Source organism: Borostomias antarcticus (genome assembly GCF_949987555.1).
Source record: "Borostomias antarcticus genome assembly, chromosome: 3".
NCBI classification, from domain to species: domain Eukaryota; kingdom Metazoa; phylum Chordata; class Actinopteri; order Stomiiformes; family Stomiidae; genus Borostomias; species Borostomias antarcticus.
This window is the reverse complement of record NC_140236.1, coordinates 17,748,797-17,768,635: the sequence shown is the minus strand read 5'-3', so window position 1 is coordinate 17,768,635 and position 19,839 is coordinate 17,748,797. Positions and strand designations below refer to the sequence as shown.

General features: G+C 43.8%; 1 protein-coding gene across 2 annotated transcripts in view; it reads left to right on the top strand.

The window, feature by feature from the left end:
* Window positions 1–19,637, top strand: part of sdcbp2 (syndecan binding protein (syntenin) 2) — a 60,432-nt gene extending 40,795 nt beyond the window's left edge. For both annotated transcript variants that reach the window (XM_084436419.1, XM_084436420.1), the window contains exons 8-9: window positions 9,794–9,885; window positions 18,091–19,637. In XM_084436419.1, coding sequence (XP_084292545.1) covers window positions 9,794–9,885; window positions 18,091–18,145 — 147 coding nt within the window. In that variant the 3' untranslated portion in view covers window positions 18,146–19,637. The remainder of the gene's footprint in view (window positions 1–9,793; window positions 9,886–18,090) is intronic.
* Window positions 19,638–19,839: the final 202 nt, after the last annotated feature.

Genomic DNA, 19,839 nt, shown 5'->3' with positions numbered 1-19,839 from the left:
TTCATCGATGTTTAGGCCGCCAAAAAGGCATTTGTTTGGGGAGAAGAAGGTAGGAGAATAATAATAACTAGTGCTGCGAGCAGCAGTGAGCGGGCCCTCGCACCCCACGCGGGTCGGGGTGTGGCGCCGTTAAAGGGTGTGCTATTTCGGTGTCCAGTACTGACAGAAACTTCCTGTCACCAGTAGGTGGCGCTCTAAGCGTGACTCAATACCGACGCATAGATGTGTTCAGGACAGTACCTTGATGAAGTGTGAGAAATGTTGTGTAAATCGGACAAAGTATGTAGGAGTTATGAGGACTTCCTGTAAGCAGTAGGTGGCGCTGTAAGTATGACGCAATACTGACCTACAGATGTGTTCAAGATGCGACCTTCATCAAGCATGAGCAATTTGGAGTAAATCGGATAATGTATGTAGGAGTTATGAGTACTTCCTGTTTCACCAGTAGGTGGCGCTGTAAGTGTTACTCAATACCGACGCATAGATGTGTTCAGAAGGTGACCTTCATGAAGCGTCAGCAATTTGGTGCAAATCGGATGATGTATGCAGGAGTTATGAGGACTTCCTGTTTCACCAATAGGTGGTGCTATAAGTATGACGCAATACTGACACATAGATGTGTTCAGGACAGAACCGTCATGAAGCGTGAGATAAATCGGACAAATCGGATAATGTATGGAGGAGTTATGAGGACTTCCTGTTTCACCAATAGGTGGCGCTATAAGTATGATGCAATACTGACACATAGATGTGTTCAGGACAGAACCATCATGAAGCGTGAGATATATCGGACAAATCCGATAATGTATGGAGGAGTTATGGGGACTTCCTGTTTCACCAATAGGTGGCGCTATACGTATGACGCAATACTGACACATAGATGTGTTCAGGACAGAACCGTCATGAAGCGTGAGCTATATCGGACAAATTGGATAATGTATGGAGGAGTTATGAGGACTTCCTGTTTCACCAATAGGTGGCGCTATAAGTATGACGCAATACTGACACATAGATGTGTTCAGGACAGAACCGTCATGAAGCGTGAGATATATCGGACAAATCGGATAATGTATGGAGAAGTTATGAGGACATCGTGTTTTATGGCGAAATGTCAAACTTTGGCGGGGCGCCACGGCAAGGGTGTTTGGTGAAAACTCAATTTTCTTGATAACTTTTGATCACAAAGGGCTTAAGATGAAGCTGACCGAGTATGAAGTTGATCGGATGAAATCTGTAGGAGGAGTTCGTTGAAATACGAGGCATGGAAATGGTCAAAACAAGGACAAAATGGCACATTAAAAGCAAAATGGCGGCCTTCCTGTTGCATGTTGGGTACAGCTCTTAGAGACATTTTAGTGTGGCTCGATGAAATACATATGCCCTCCGAATTTCGTTCGCCTACATCAAACTGAAAGGTGGGGCTCGCCATTTGAAACTTTCCAGGGGGCGCTCTTGAGCCGTTTTGCCACGCCCATTTCCGTCACCCATGAATTATCAAATTTTTCACCGGGACTGACGTATCTGCAAAGTTTCATCCGTTTTCATCGATGTTTAGGCCGCCAAATAGGCATTTGTTTGGGGTGAAGAACAAGAAGGTAGAATAATAACTAGTGCTGCGAGCAGCAGTGAGCGGGCCCTCGCACCCCACGCGGGTCGGGGTGTGGCGCCGTTAAAGGGTGTGCTATTTCGGTGTCCAGTACTGACAGAAACTTCCTGTCACCAGTAGGTGGCGCTCTAAGCGTGACTCAATACCGATGCATAGATGTGTTCAGGACGGTACCTTGATGAAGCGTGAGAAATGTTGTGTAAATCGGACAAAGTATGTAGGAGTTATGAGGACTTCCTGTAAGCAGTAGGTGGCGCTGTAGGTATGACGCAATACTGACCTACAGATGTGTTCAAGATGCGACCTTCATCAAGCATGAGCAATTTGGAGTAAATCGGATAATGTATGTAGGAGTTATGAGTACTTCCTGTTTCACCAGTAGGTGGCGCTGTAAGTGTATCTCAATACCGACGCATAGATGTGATCAGAAGGTGACCTTCATGAAGCGTCAGCAATTTGGTGCAAATCGGATGATGTATGCAGGAGTTATGAGGACTTCCTGTTTCACCAATAGGTGGCGCTATAAGTATGACGCAATACTGACACATAGATGTGTTCAGGACAGAACCGTCATGAAGCGTGAGATAAATCGGACAAATCGGATAATGTATGGAGGAGTTATGAGGACTTCCTGTTTCACCAATAGGTGGCGCTATAAGTATGACGCAATACTGACACATAGATGTGTTCAGGACAGAACCGTCATGAAGCGTGAGATATATCGGACAAATCGGATAATGTATGGAGGAGTTATGAGGACTTCCTGTTTCACCAATAGGTGGCGCTATAAGTATGACGCAATACTGACACATAGATGTGTTCAGGACAGAACCGTCATGAAGCGTGAGATATATCGGACAAATTGGATAATGTATGGAGGAGTTATGAGGACTTCCTGTTTCACCAATAGGTGGCGCTATAAGTATGACGCAATACTGACACATAGATGTGTTCAGGACAGAACCGTCATGAAGCGTGAGATATATCGGACAAATTGGATAATGTATGGAGGAGTTATGAGGACTTCCTGTTTCACCAATAGGTGGCGCTATAAGTATGACGCAATACTGACACATAGATGTGTTCAGGACAGAACCGTCATGAAGCGTGAGATATATCGGACAAATTGGATAATGTATGGAGGAGTTATGAGGACTTCCTGTTACACCAATAGGTGGCGCTATAAGTATGACGCAATACTGACACATAGATGTGTTCAGGACAGAACCGTCATGAAGCGTGAGATATATCGGACAAATTGGATAATGTATGGAGGAGTTATGAGGACTTCCTGTTTCACCAATAGGTGGCGCTATAAGTATGACGCAATACTGACACATAGATGTGTTCAGGACAGAACCGTCATGAAGCGTGAGATATATCGGACAAATTGGATAATGTATGGAGGAGTTATGAGGACTTCCAGTTTCACCAATAGGTGGCGCTATAAGTATGACGCAATACTGACACATAGATGTGTTCAGGACAGAACCGCCATGAAGCGTGAGATATATCGGACAAATTGGATAATGTATGTAGGAGTTATGAGGACTTCCTGTTTCACCAATAGGTGGCGCTATAAGTATGACGCAATACTGACACATAGATGTGTTCAGGACAGAACCGTCATGAAGCGTGAGATATATCGGACAAATCCGATAGTGTATGGAGGAGTTATGGGGACTTCCTGTTTCACCAATAGGTGGCGCTATAAGTATGATGCAATACTGACACATAGATGTGTTCAGGACAGAACCGTCATGAAGCGTGAGATATATCGGACAAATTGGATAATGTATGGAGGAGTTATGAGGACTTCCTGTTTCACCAATAGGTGGCGCTATAAGTATGACGCAATACTGACACATAGATGTGTTCAGGACAGAACCGTCATGAAGCGTGAGATATATCGGACAAATTGGATAATGTATGGAGGAGTTATGAGGACTTCCTGTTTCACCAATAGGTGGCGCTATAAGTATGACGCAATACTGACACATAGATGTGTTCAGGACAGAACCGTCATGAAGCGTGAGATATATCGGACAAATTGGATAATGTATGGAGGAGTTATGAGGACTTCCTGTTTCACCAATAGGTGGCGCTATAAGTATGACGCAATACTGACACATAGATGTGTTCAGGACAGAACCGTCATGAAGCGTGAGATATATCGGACAAATTGGATAATGTATGGAGGAGTTATGAGGACTTCCTGTTTCACCAATAGGTGGCGCTATAAGTATGACGCAATACTGACACATAGATGTGTTCAGGACAGAACCGTCATGAAGCGTGAGATATATCGGACAAATTGGATAATGTATGGAGGAGTTATGAGGACTTCCTGTTTCACCAATAGGTGGCGCTATAAGTATGACGCAATACTGACACATAGATGTGTTCAGGACAGAACCGTCATGAAGCGTGAGATATATCGGACAAATTGGATAATGTATGGAGGAGTTATGAGGACTTCCTGTTACACCAATAGGTGGCGCTATAAGTATGACGCAATACTGACACATAGATGTGTTCAGGACAGAACCGTCATGAAGCGTGAGATATATCGGACAAATTGGATAATGTATGGAGGAGTTATGAGGACTTCCTGTTTCACCAATAGGTGGCGCTATAAGTATGACGCAATACTGACACATAGATGTGTTCAGGACAGAACCGTCATGAAGCGTGAGATATATCGGACAAATTGGATAATGTATGGAGGAGTTATGAGGACTTCCAGTTTCACCAATAGGTGGCGCTATAAGTATGACGCAATACTGACACATAGATGTGTTCAGGACAGAACCGCCATGAAGCGTGAGATATATCGGACAAATTGGATAATGTATGTAGGAGTTATGAGGACTTCCTGTTTCACCAATAGGTGGCGCTATAAGTATGACGCAATACTGACACATAGATGTGTTCAGGACAGAACCGTCATGAAGCGTGAGATATATCGGACAAATCCGATAGTGTATGGAGGAGTTATGGGGACTTCCTGTTTCACCAATAGGTGGCGCTATAAGTATGATGCAATACTGACACATAGATGTGTTCAGGACAGAACCGTCATGAAGCGTGAGATATATCGGACAAATTGGATAATGTATGGAGGAGTTATGAGGACCTCATGTTTTATTGCGAAATGTCAAACTTTGGCGGGGCGCCACGGGAAGGGTGTTTGGTGAAAACTCAATTTTTTTGATAACTTTTGATCACAAAGGTCTTAAGATGAAGCTGACCGAATATGAAGTTGATCGGATTAAATCTGTAGGAGGAGTTCGTTGAAATACGAGGCATGGAAATGGTCAAAACAAGGACAAAATGGCACATTAAAAGCAAAATGGCGGCCTTCCTGTTGCATGTTGGGTACAGCTCCAAGAGACATTTTAGTGTGGCTCGATAAAATACATATGCCCTCCGAATTTCGTTCGCCTACATTAAACTGAAAGGTGGGGCTCGCCATTTTAAACTTTCCAGGGGGCGCTTTTGAGCCGTTTTGCCACTCCCATTCCCGTCACCCATGAATTATCAAATTTTTCACCGGGACTGACGTATCTGCAAAGTTTCATCCGTTTTCATCGATGTTCAGGCCGCCTAAAAGGCATTTGTTTGGAGTAAAGAAGGAGAAGAATAATAATAACTAGGGCTGCGAGCAGCATTGAGCGGGCCCTCGCACCCCACGCGTGTCGGGGTGCGGCGCCGTTAAAGGCTGTGCTATTTCGGTGACCAGTACTGAGAGAAACTTCCTGTCACCAGTAGGTGGCGCTCTAAGCGTGACTCAATACCGATGCATAGATGTGTTCAGGACGGTACCTTGATGAAGCTTGAGAAATGTTGAGTAAATAGGATACCGTATGTAGGAGTTATGAGGACTTCCTGTTTCACCAATAGGTGGCGCTATAAGTATGACGCAATACTGACACATAGATGTGTTCAGGACAGAACCGTCATGAAGCGTGAGATATATCGGACAAATTGGATAATGTATGGAGGAGTTATGAGGACTTCCTGTTTCACCAATAGGTGGCGCTATAAGTATGACGCAATCCTGACACATAGATGTGTTCAGGACAGAACCGTCATGAAGCGTGAGATAAATCGGACAAATCGGATAATGTATGGAGGAGTTATGAGGACTTCCTGTTTCACCAATAGGTGGCGCTATAAGTATGACGCAATACTGACACATAGATGTGTTCAGGACAGAACCGTCATGAAGCGTGAGATATATCGGACGAATTGGATAATGTATGGAGGAGTTATGAGGACTTCCTGTTTCACCAATAGGTGGCGCTATAAGTATGACGCAATACTGAAACATAGATGTGTTCAGGACAGAACCGTCATGAAGCGTGAGATATATCGGACAAATTGGATAATGTATGGAGGAGTTATGAGGACTTCCTGTTTCACCAATAGGTGGCGCTATAAGTATGATGCAATACTGACACATAGATGTGTTCAGGACAGAACAGTCATGAAGCGTGAGATATATCGGACGAATTGGATAATGTATGTAGGAGTTATGAGGACTTCCTGTTTCACCAATAGGTGGCGCTATAAGTATGACGCAATACTGACACATAGATGTGTTCAGGACAGAACCCTCATGAAGCGTGAGCTATATCGGACAAATTGGATAATGTATGGAGGAGTTATGAGGACTTCCTTTTTCACCAATAGGTGGCGCTATAAGTATGACGCAATACTGACACATAGATGTGTTCATGACAGAACTGTCATGAAGCGTGAGACATATCGGACAAATCGGATAATGTATGGAGGAGTTATGAGGACTTCCTGTTTCACCAATAGGTGGCGCTATAAGTATGACGCAATACTGACACATAGATGTGTTCAGGACAGAACCGTCATGAAGCGTGAGATATATTGGACAAATTGGATAATGTATGGAGGAGTTATGAGGACTTCGTGTTTTATGGCGAAATGTCAAACTTTGGCGGGGCGCCACGGCAAGGGTGTTTGGTGAAAACTCAATTTTTTTGATAACTTTTGATCACAAAGGTCTTAAGATGAAGCTGACCCGATATGAAGTTGATCGGATGAAATCTGTAGGAGGAGTTCGTCGAAGTACGAGGCATGGAAATGGTCAAAACAAGGACAAAATGGCACATTAAGAGCAAAATGGCGGACTTCCTGTTGCATGTTGGGTATAGCTCCAAGAGACATTTAAGTGTGGCTCGATGAAATACATATGCCCACCGAATTTCGTTAGCCTACATCAAACTGAAAGGTGGGGCTCGCCATTTTAAACTTTCCAGGGGGCGCTCTTGAGCCGTTTTGCCACGCCCATTTCCGTCACCCATGAATTATCAAATTTTTCACCGGGACTGACGTATCTGCAAAGTTTCATCCGTTTTCATCGATGTTCAGGCCGCCTAAAAGGCATTTGTTTGGAGTAAAGGAGAAGGAGAAGAAGGAGAAGGAGAATAATAATCCTTCGAGTTTCAATAGGGCCTCGCACCGCCAGTGCTCGGGCCCTAACTAGGGCTGCGAGCAGCATTGAGCGGGCCCTCGCACCCCAAGCGTGTCGGGGTGTGGCGCCGTTAAAGGGTGTGCTATTTCGGTGTGCAGTACTGAGAGAAACTTCCATTCACCAGTAGGTGGCGCTCTAAGCGTGACTCAATACCGAAGTATAGATGTGTTCAGGACGGTACCTTGATGAAGCGTGAGAAATGTTGAGTAAATCGGACAATGTATGTAGGAGTTATGATGACTTCCTGCTTGACCTGTAGGTGGCGCTATAAGTATGACTCAATACTGACCTACAGATGTGTTCAGGATGCGACCTTCATCAAGCGTGAGCAATTTGGAGTAAATCGGATGACGTATGTAGGAGTTATGAGGACTTCCTGTTTCACCAGTAGGTGGTGCTATACGTATGACGCAATACTGACACATAGATGTGTTCAGGACAGAACCGTCATGAAGCGTGAGCTATATCGGACAAATTGGATAATAAATGGAGGAGTTATGAGGACTTCCTGTTTCACCAATAGGTGGCGCTATAAGTATGACGCAATACTGAAACATAGATGTGTTCAGGACAGAACCGTCATGAAGCGTGAGATATATCGGACAAATTGGATAATGTATGGAGGAGTTATGAGGACTTCCTGTTTCACCAATAGGTGGCGCTATAAGTATGACGCAATACTGACACATAGATGTGTTCAGGACAGAACCGTCATGAAGCGTGAGATATATCGGACAAATTGGATAATGTATGTAGGAGTTATGAGGACTTCCTGTTTCACCAATAGGTGGCGCTATAAGTATGACGCAATACTGAAACAGATGTGTTCAGGACAGAACCGTCATGAAGCGTGAGATATATCGGACAAATTGGATAATGTATGTAGGAGTTATGAGGACTTCCTGTTTCACCAATAGGTGGCGCTATAAGTATGACGCAATACTGACACATAGATGTGTTCAGGACAGAACCGTCATGAAGCGTGAGACATATCGGACAAATCGGATAATGTATGGAGGAGTTATGAGTACATACCGTTTCACCAATAGGTGGCGCTATAAGTATGACATATGCTGACATATAGATGTGTTCAGGACAGAACCGTCATAAAGCGTGAGATATATCGGACAACTTAGATAATGTATGGAGGAGTTATGAGGACGTACTGTTTCACCAATAGGTGGCGCTATAAGTATGACGCAATACTGACACATAGATGTGTTCAGGACAGAACCGTCATGAAGCGTGAGACATATCGGACAAATCGGATAATGTATGGAGGAGTTATGAGGACGTACTGTTTCACCAATAGGTGGCGCTATAAGTATGACGCAATACTGACACATAGATGTGTTCAGGACAGAACCGTCATGAAGCGTGAGACATATCGGACAAATCGGATAATGTATGGAGGAGTTATGAGTACGTACTGTTTCACCAATAGGTGGCGCTATAAGTATGACGCAATACTGACACATAGATGTGTTCAGGACAGAACCGTCATGAAGCGTGAGACATATCGGACAAATCGGATAATGTATGGAGGAGTTATGAGGACGTACTGTTTCACCAATAGGTGGCGCTATAAGTATGATGCAATACTGACACATAGATGTGTTCAGGACAGAACCGTCATGAAGCGTGAGATATATCGGACAATTTGGATAATGTATGGAGGAGTTATGAGGACTTCGTGTTTTATGGCGAAATGTCAAACTTTGGCGGGGCGCCACGGCAAGGGTGTTTGGTGAAAACTCAATTTTTTTGATAACTTTTGATCCCAAAGTCTTAAGATGAAGCTGACCCGATATGAAGTTGATCGGATGAAATCTGTAGGAGTTCGTCGAAGTACGAGGCATGGAAATGGTCAAAACACGGACAAAATGGCACATTAAGACCAAAATGGCGGACTTCCTGTTGCATGTTGGGTATAGCTCCAAGAGACATTTTAGTGTGGCTCGATGAAATACATATACCCACCGAATTCCGTTCGCCTACATCAAACTGAAAGGTGGGGCTCGCCATTTTAAACTTTCCAGGGGGCGCTCTTGAGCCGTTTTGCCACGCCCATTTCCGTCACCAATGAAATATCAGATTTTCACCGGGACTGATGTATCTGCAAAGTTTCATCCGTTTTCATCGATGTTTAGGCCGCCAAAAAGGCATTTGTTTGGGGAGAAGAAGGAGAAGGAGAATAATAATCCTTCGAGTTTCAATAGGGCCTCGCACCGCCAGTGCTCGGGCCCAAAAAGGCATTTGTTTGGGGAGAAGAAGGAGAAGAAGGAGAAGGAGAATAATAATCCTTCGAGTTTCAATAGGGCCTCGCACCGCCAGTGCTCGGGCCCTAATAATAATATTAATGCATCAAATTTGTGTAGCTTTTTTGGGTACCCAAAGTTGCTTTACATAAGTAAAAAAAAGAACAAACAACTAAATATATATATATATATATATATATATATATTTTTTTTTTTAAATCACATTCACAAACATCTCAATGATGCATATCTTTGTGTTTTTTATATTGCGATATCTTGTGTCACAATATCTCGTCACACCCCTAATAATAATAATAGGTATGCAGCCTTCCAGATGTTCGGAGTGGTATTATTGGTGGGAATGCTAAGATTGTTTGTGTGTCTCTCTCTCTCTCTCTCTCTCTCTCTCTCTCTCTCCAGGACGCCCAGATCAAGGACATCCTGTCGACCTCCCCCACCACCATGACCATCACCATCATGCCCAAGTTCATCTATGAACACATGATCAAGAGGTGAGCACAAGCACTTCCTGGAATAAAACATAAAATAAAAACTAGGGCTGCGAGCAGCAGTGAGCGGGCCCTCGCACACCACATGTGTCGGGGTGCGGCGCTGTTAAAGGGTGTGCTATTTCAGTGTCCAGTACTTAGAGAAACTTCCTGTCACCAGTAGGTGGCGCTCTAAGCGTGACTCAATACCGATGCATAGATGTGTTCAGGACGGTACCTTGATGAAGCGTGAGAAATGTTGAGTAAATCCGATAATGTATGTAGGAGTTATGATGACTTCCTGCTTGACCTGTAGGCGGCGCTATAAGTATGACTCAATACTGACCTACAGATGTGTTCAGGACGCGACCTTCATCAACCCTGAGCAATTTGGAGTAAATGGGATAACGTATGTAGGAGTTATGAGGACTTCCTGTTTCACCAGTAGGTGGCGCTGTACAGATGTGAGAACATAAGAATGTAACTTGACCCGCGGTATTCTAACAGGCGCTTTACGGCATTCCGCACCACCGCTCGCACGCCCATAGGGGCGCAGTAATACTACTCATTGACCCATTGCTGTAGCTCATCTCGCACATTAGATGAGCCTACCGTTCTCAAACTCTTTCTGGTTGTAATTTAATTATTACGAACAAAGCCTATCTATTTATAGTTTCTATCTCTGTAACTGTGGCCGGGTCTATATCTGTTAACTGTCGGGACAAGTAGAAGTTTAATACAGTAGGCTAACTGAGTGTTCTCATATGGAACATGGCATCAGGACGAGTAAGATGGCTATTGGAGCTGACCAGAGATGTGTTTGAAATGGTTCACTCACTCCCTATTCCCTATGTAGTGCTACCATGGATGTATTGAGTGCGACTCATAGTGAACTACATGGGGAATGATTTAACAGTTTTGGGACACTACATGGAATGTCACTGCGTAAGATATTCATGACTCAAACAAGCAGACGCGCCGATCACTGATGGCAGCAGGTTGAAATATCAGGTAGTATTCAGGTTCCATGTTTAGTTGAATGATAAATCCCATATAAATGGTTGGAATTCTAATGATGTGCAAGTGTGATTTTGTCAACTTGAGTGCTGTCTGCTAATAGCAGGCTGTGAAGCTGCACGATAAGACCGTGATAGCAAGTTAGCTCACGACAGCAGCTTCCATAATATTAATGGTAGCTGTCGGTGGCTAAAAAGCAGATAGCTAACTTTACAACGATGATTCCTGTAGCTATTTTGATTTTGATGCTATTAGTTCAACTTCTGTTTCTCGGGCAGGAACGGAGACGAACTCGCATTAGCAGCAAAGCAGCTACAGGAATCTTAAATTAGCCACTGATAGCTACCGTCTTCTTCACTTCTCCTTCGTTAAAATATGACACCGTTGTATTGTGGTATTGTGGAGTGCTTAGGCAGAAGCAGGAAGAGAAACCCGTCCTTAAATCAGAAAAAATATGGAATGGTAGTGAATGGCGTGAGAAGCTATTGTAAGCTAGACTGCAACGTAAACAACTGTACCAGTTAGCTAACAACTATGTGAACTCAGACTCCTTGTTCTCTGTCTGGTTGTTATTTTAATTATTACGAACAAAGCCTATCTATAGTATCTATCTCTGTAACTGCCATCGGGTCTGTATCTGTTAACTCATATGGAACAAGGTATCGGGACAAGTAGAGGTTTAATACAGTAGGCTAACTAGCTAGCTAGCAGAGTGTTCTCATATGGAACATGGCATGAGGACGAGTAAGCTAGCTAACGGGGCTGACTAGAGATGTGTTTGAAATGGTTCACTCGCTCCCTATTCCCTATGTAGTGTTACCCATAGTGAACTACATAGGGAATAATTGCTTCGGATATTCATGGAATGTACACACTAGTTAGCTAGCAACTACGTGGACACAGGCTGATCTACTATACGGAATTGGACCGATGAGTGTTCTCATATGGAACTAGGCTAACACAGTTGTTTCAAGACCAGTAGTAACGTTTGTGGTTTCATTTTTGTCCTTCTCTTGGCTATTCTTGTTGTGGTGAATTGACCAGCTGTTTCAAATCGCCGGACGAGATGCCCGCTTCTATGACTGGATCTACAGCAAACAAGCATAACAGTGCATCATGAAGACCGACGACTTGCTACATTAAGGCCGTTTCAGACGAGGAGCGATATCCGCACATTGCAATTCATTTTCAATGAGAGAGGCGCGGACAATCTGGGGCGGAGCGGCTGAATCTGAAATTGTCGCGCGCGTGCTCGTTTCGTGCACACGCCCGCCCGCGATAAGAGCTGAATTGTAGTCAGCTTTCCCCGCTGCGTGCAAGACGCGTGCGTCCCCCGCTGATCCGAGCGAGAACGCAGGCGGAATATCGCTCCCCGTCTTAAACGGCCTTTAGGCTACCTCCTGGAATACCCCACTTAAGGTCTTTCATATTGAAATGCTCTTGATGGTCTGGGGAGTTGCGAGACGTGTTAAGGGAGTGCATCAGTCGTGATCCTTGACAGTAGGCTACCAGCCTGCGATGCGCTCAGCACAAAGTTGGATGAATGGATGGACTTATTGGAATCCTGGAAAATGTTTATTGCGCTCTAAAATCATGAAAGCATAAATGTAAAAATGCAGCAACAGAAGTAGTCTAGATGAGATGGCAACACGTAGCCTAGAGGAAAACATAAATTGAGACTGAGGCTTGAGTCTTGAGGCTTGACTTGAGGCTGATAATCTACAGTAGCTAGGGCCTACCTCTGGCTGAGTTCATGGTTACAACCATTTATCTCTTACACATGGGCCTATACAATACTTGCACAATCTACTTTGGACGTTAAATCCATCCATCTATCAATCAAACTAGCGAATTCAATCCAACACCTGTGGAATGGCCGGTCATGGCAAAGCACCCGCTAACGTAGGCTACCCTCCTCCCTCACGATCCAGGGCTAGGAAACCGGTCCATCCAGTCCATCCAGTTTATTTGAATATAAAATAATTTGGGGGGGTGGGGTTACAATAGTCTAGTCCAGGTTCGCTGGCGAGTGGCGAGCTAGTCAGATGGTGCATGCATGTGTGGACATTGTAGGCCTGTTCTCTAAAACCTAAAGAATAAAAGTAGGCTACGTTCAACATTCATTGGAGTGGTCCAGTTGGATAGGCTAGTCTAATCTAAATAAATTGAGGACCTGTATTTTCAGTGTTTGCTGGTAGCGAAAGCCACAGACAGACAGGGAGGAAATCTATTCGTTTCATTGTTTCATTGTTTGTGCTCTGTATGCACAAGATAGTTAATGTTCGGATACAATTGGCAGTAGGGTAGGGAAAAACTCTATCAAAGGCCAAGATTAGAAGGGATTTGAAGATGTAATTGGTCATTTTAAATGGGCCTACTTTATCTTTTGATGCCTATTTGAATGGACTGCATCGATCAATGCAATGACTCTTAACATGTTTTTCAGTTTTACCCTTTTCATCAATAAAACATCATTTTTACAACCATGTCTCATTGATTGGGAAGGCATTTAGAGCTGCCGGTCTATTAGCCTGCTTATTCGGACTCAGAGGATGGCATAAGTGTTTATTGAGAAACAATTGATAGGCAGGCTGGGCTATATAAAGAAATACCACAATGCATGTACAGATATATTACATTATGGTTAGGCTATAGCCTACACTTTATGGTAGACTGCCCTCTCGCTCGCTAAGCAGGCTACATTGTGGCTGTTTTGTTCATCGCAGAAGCCTATAGCCTAGGCTACACATTAAAAAAATGTTTTTTTTTTATATAGGCCTAGAAGGAATCAGAATATGTGGAAATTTTATTTTAGCCTATTAAAATACAATTCAAATTCTGCTTAGAGGGAATTATTTTCAACGGACATTATGACCTGAGCATAATTAATAATTATCTAAGTTAATATAGGCCTATGAGAACGCAACGCTTTTTACGGTAGGTAGGCCTATGCGTCTTGTGATTGTACTGTAGCCTAGGCTACAACTTAAGGCTTATTAGGCCCTATTGAATTCCTTTTATAGCCTACTAGGCTACTCATTATTATCGAATTATCTAGTTGATATATGAATAAAACAATAAGCCGTTTTAATGGCTATGGGCTACTAGTTGTAGCTATACACGAGTTGATGCGCTCTGCTCTTACGCACGGTTGAGGCGGCAGCTCAAACACACTTCGCACATATCCTCTGCACCTTGGCAGTGCAACTGCCACAGACAGCTATGGTGCACTTCATGCATTGGTAGACAGTTCTGTTCTTGCTGCAGCTTGTCTTAACCATGCAGGTATTTTGGTGGGGGTATTCTTCTGTGGACACTGCGAGGGGCGCCGCCGGTGGCTGTTTGGACGCCAGAGCGCGCAGCTCTTCAGCCAACTGGAGGATGTCGCGTCTGGGGAGGCTCTGCGTCTCTCCACCAGTCCCCAGCGAGTCCAAGCTCCCCCAATGAATAATACTTATTTATAATAGCCTACATAGCGCGAAACTGTGCATATAATAGGCTGTAGCCAGCGCGAACTGCGCATTCCCTATAGCCGTTCATGGAACGGCTGGCGGCCGCTATAAATAAATAAAAACACACGATATTTTCTTATTTGAATGATCTTGAATATATATATATTCAAGATCATTCAAATAACAAAATATTGTGTATATTGTGCATGTGAACCCACTCACTGTCAAACCTGCCGCTATCTATGCACAAGATAGTTAATGTCCGGATATGATTGGCAATGAGTGATCTTTACTCATGGCGACTATGTCAATTTTGTATGGATCCACAAGTCTATCAAGCTTATTTTTTCTTTGTATCGTGCTGAAGCCATATAGCCTACTGTGCTCAGACTTGGCTACATTAGCTGGTGCCCCATCTTCAAATTTACTTCCGGGGTTTACGAGTAGCCTACCAGTTGAATGCGTTTCAGAAACAAAACGCAAAACCCCCACGTTCACCACATCTTTACTAACAAATATATTTACAATACTGTTATTTTGCACATTTGACCTAACAGCCACCACGTCTTGACCCGACGTCAGTTACCGAGATAGATAGGCTACTGTAGGCCTAGATATAGGTGTTCGTAATGATTAAATTACATCCAGATGGAGAAAACGTGTTTGAGAACAAGGTAATAATAACAATTAAACATTATTTGTATAGCACCTTTCATACAGATAAATTCAGCTCAAAGTGCTTTACAACAGAGCATTTAAATTAAAGAATGTGAAATTTAATGATGCTTCATTCGTAGACTATAGGAGAAAAACACTGAGCCCAGCCTGCTTAATCTACTCAAAGACGCCACCTGGCGATGGTGCATCATTAAAACGAAATAACACCCGTCTGAAATCCCACGAGATTTCCAACAGGATTTCCCTGCCAAATACCGCGAAGGTGAAATGCTGCAGCATGTGACATTTCTAACTTCCCACATCTGTAGGTATGACGCAATACTGACTTAGAGAAGTGTTCAAGATGCGACCTTCATCAAGCATGAGCAATTTGGAGTAAATCGGATAACATATGTAGGAGTTATGAGTACTTCCAGTTTCACCAGTAGGTGGCGATTTTTTTGATAACGTTTGATCACAAAGGTCTTACGATGAAGCTGACCGAATATGAAGTTGATCGGATGAAATCTGTAGGAGGAGTTTGTTGAAGTACGAGGCATGGAAATGATAAAAACAAGGACAAAATGGCACGTTAAAAGCAAAATGGCGGACTTCCTGTTGGATGTTGGGTATAGGTCCAAGAGACATTTTAGTGCGTCTCGATGAACTACATATGCCCTCTGAATTTCGTTCGCCTACATCAAACTGAAAGGTGGGGCTCGCCATTTTAAATTTTCCAGGGGGCGCTCTTGAGCCGTTTTGCCACGCCCATTTCCGTCACCCATGAATTATCAAATTTTTCACCGGGACTGACGTATCTGCAAAGTTTCATCTGTTTTCATCGATATTTAAGCCGCCAAAAAGGCCTTTGTTTGGGGAGAAGAAGGTAGAAGGAGAAGGTAGAATAATAACTAGGGCTGCGAGCAGCAGTGAGCGGGCCCTCGCACCCCATGCACGTCGGGGTGCGGCGACATTAAAGGCTGTGCTATTTCGGTGTCCAGTACTGAGAGAAACTTCCTGTCACCAGTAGGTGGCGCTCTAAGCGTGACTCAATACCGACGCATAGATGTGTTCAGGACGGTACCTTGATGAAGCGTGAGAAATGTTGAGTAAATTGGATAACGTATGTAGGAGTTATGAGGACTTCCTGTTTCACCAGTAGGTGGCGCTGTAGGTATGACGCAATACTGACTTACAGAAGTGTTCAAGATGCGACCTTCATCAAGCATGAGCAATTTGGAGTAAATCGGATAACGTATGTAGGAGTTATGAGGACTTCCTGTTTCACCAGTAGGTGGCGCTGTAAGTGTGACGCAATACTGACTTACAGATGTGTTCAAGGTGTGACCGTCATCAAGCATAAGCAATTTGGAGTAAATCGGATAACGTATGTAGGAGTTATGAGTACTTCCTGTTTCACCAGTAGGTGGCGCTGTAAGTGTGACTCAATACCGATGCATAGATGTGTTCAGAATGCGACCTTCATGAAGCGTCAGCAATTTGGTGCAAATCGGATGATGTATGCAGGAGTTATGAGGACTTCCTATTTCACCAGTAGGTGGCGCTGTAGGTATGACGCAATGCCTTTTTGGCGGCCTAAACATCGATGAAAACGGTTGAAACTTTGCAGATACGTCAGTCCCGGTGAGAAATTTGATAATTCATGGGTGACGGAAATGGGTGTGGCAAAACGGCTCAAGAGCGCCCCCTGGAAAATTTAAAATGGCGAGCCCCACCTTTCAGTTTGATGTAGGCGAACGAAATTCGGAGTGCATATGTATTTCATCGAGACACACTAAAATGTCTCTTGGAGCTATACCCAACATGCCACAGGAAGTCAGCCATTTTGCTTTTTATGTGCCAGTTTGTCCTTGTTTTTACCATTTCCATGCCTCGTACTTCAACTCCTCCTCCTACAGATTTCATCCGATCAACTTCATATTCGGTCAGCTTCATCTTAAGACCTTTGTGATCAAAATGTATCAAAAAAAATGAGTTTTCACCAAACACCCTTGCAGTGGCGCCTCGCCAAAGTTTGACATTTCGCCATCAAACACGAAGTCCTCATAACTCCTCAATACATTATCCAATTTGTCCGATATATCTCACGCTTCATGACGGTTCTGTCCTGAACACATCTATGTGTCAGTATTGCGTCATACTTATAGCGCCACCTATTGGTGAAACAAGAAGTCCTCATAACTCCTGCATACATTATCCAATTTGCACCAAATTGCTGAAGATTCATGAAGGTCGCATTCTGAACACATCTATGTGTCAGTATTGCGTCATACTTATAGCGCCACCTATTGGTGAAACTGGAAGTCCTCATAACTCCTACATACATTATCCGATTTACTCCAAATTGCTCATGCTTGATGAAGGTCGTATCTTGAACACAGCTGTAAGTCAGTATTGCGTCATTCCTACAGCGCCACCTACTGGTGAAACAGGAAGTCCTCATAACTCCTACATACGTTATCCGATTTGCACCAAATTGCTGACGATTCATGAAGGTCGCATTCTGAACACATCTATGCGCCTGTATTGAGTCACACTTATAGCGCCACCAAGCAGGAAGTCATCATAACTCCTGCATACATTGTCCGATTTACTCAACATTTCTCACGCTTCATCAAGGTACCGTCCTGAACACATCTATGCATCGGTATTGAGTCACACTTAGAGCGCCACCTACTGGTAAGGGAAGTTTCTCTCAGTACTGGACACCGAAATAGCACAGCCTTTAACGGCGCCACACCCCGACACGCGTGGGGTGCGAGGGCCCGCTCAATGCTGCTCGCAGCCCTAGTTATACATTTTATTTGGAATGCACTGTACATTTGATAACATCTCAAAGTGCTACAGAGAAACATGAGAATAAAAAATAGAAGCATAAAAAACAATAAAGCATGAAAACAGATCAAGTCAAAAAGTTGATTAAAAGTCAGAAAAGGTTCTGCTAAAAAGGAAGGATTTTAGTCCTTTTTTAAAGGCATCAACAGGCAGGTCAGAGACATCTTCCTGTCTGCTACTCTGAGGACAGAGCTCCTCATCATGGGTAACCTATCTTTGTCTCCCTATCTGTCTCTCTCTGTTTCAGGATGTCCAGTGGTCTCCTGAGGTCATCCATGGATCACTCTGTCCCAGAGGTGTGATGAAGCCGACCAGACCTGGTCCACACACCTCCGTCAGGACGCCAGACTATTCCTACTCTCTCCCGTCCTCTCTCTCTCTCTCTCTCGTTCTCTCATTCCTTCTCCAAACTTAAACACCTCCTGTATCATACAATCATCATCGTAGCCATGATCATCATCATTGTTAACATAATCTAAGATGCCTTTTTTCTGTGGACAGAAACATCAGTATGTTATTATCCACTGTACTGTAGTTCCCGTGTCCTCCCCTGTCTAAACGTACATGTCCTTGCTCTTTTTATATGATCATCTTATATTGTGTTATTATGTGTGTGACATGGAATCCATCTTTGTTTAAAAGCCATGCACGCTGCCATGTTTCCAGAACTTCCTCTTCCTCCTGCAGCCTGGGGACGCGTCATTGGCTAGTGACTGACCTTTCACCTTTTGTGTCTAAATGCTGTAAAAGCCAATCATTGGTGGTTCATCACCAGAACCCTCCAGTCCTCCACCCGTCTCTGCAGGGAGCTTGTGCATGTGTGACTCCTGTAGGGAGAAGGTTGCAGGGTGGGGCAGCAGAGGGTGTTAGATGCCCTATTCAGCTGGGGCATAAGGTGTCTGTCCATAAACAACCCCTCTCCTTGATCCCATCTCCTAGGTCCTATACCCTAGATCCCATCCTCTTGCTCCTATCCCCTAGGTCCTATCCCTTATGTCCTATCCCCTAGATCGCATCCCCTAGGCCCTATCCCCTAGGTCCTATCCCCTAGATCCTATCCCCCAGACCCTATCCCCTAGGTCTTATCCCCTAGATCCTATCCCCAAAGTCTCACCCCCTAGGTCATATCCCTCAGGTCCTATCCCCTAGCCACCAGCTCCCATCTCCTACCTTCTGTTCTAGTGACTAGGGCTCAGATCTGTGCTACTGGGTTCAGATCTGTGCTAGTGTACAGGGACTAGGGTTCAGAGTTCATCAGGAGTTCAGGGGTCGAGGGTGTGTTTCTGGGCGGGGCCTGTGCTGAGCAGACCCACTAAGTGCACTTTCCACTTCCTTATAAAGGTCGTCTTTCCTGTAATCTTTTCAGCTTTAATTTGTTTTTGTTTGTGGAGCCACAAATGACTGAGGAACAACATTTATGTAATACATCGGTTTTATTTGGGAATTGAATTGAATGCACAAAAATAAAATAATCATCGAAATGAAAGGTGTTTTACCTGCTTATGTTCAGAGGGTCCAATCATCCTGTGGTCTACTGGGGGATTGGGAAGATCCACCCCTCCATTCCTTCCTTGATTGACAGCGAGACTGAAGCACGGATTTCTCTTCTTAATGTTACAATCTTGTTACTTTTACTGCTGTTCATGTTGGTATGCATGTCTTCTTTTGTATCGTTTAGAAATGTAATCTTTCACAAACATCACAGCCATCATTCTGTAAATGCTAGATGATTCTAAAAGTTTATATACGAATGTAACCAAGATAATTATTGTTAAAACAAATAAAAAGATCCTTCTGTTCACAAGTTCCTGTCTATATTTCTCTATGATCATCTATTCCATCTCTCAGACTATCAGCATCCTTTAACCTGTCGATCTCCACACATAGTGCACACATCTATCTAGGTAGGGGAACCATCTCTGGTGAGAAGTTAAAGAACTTGGGTCTCGGGCAAGAAGGAGAGACGCGTCGCTTTTCTAACATACTCTTTATTATG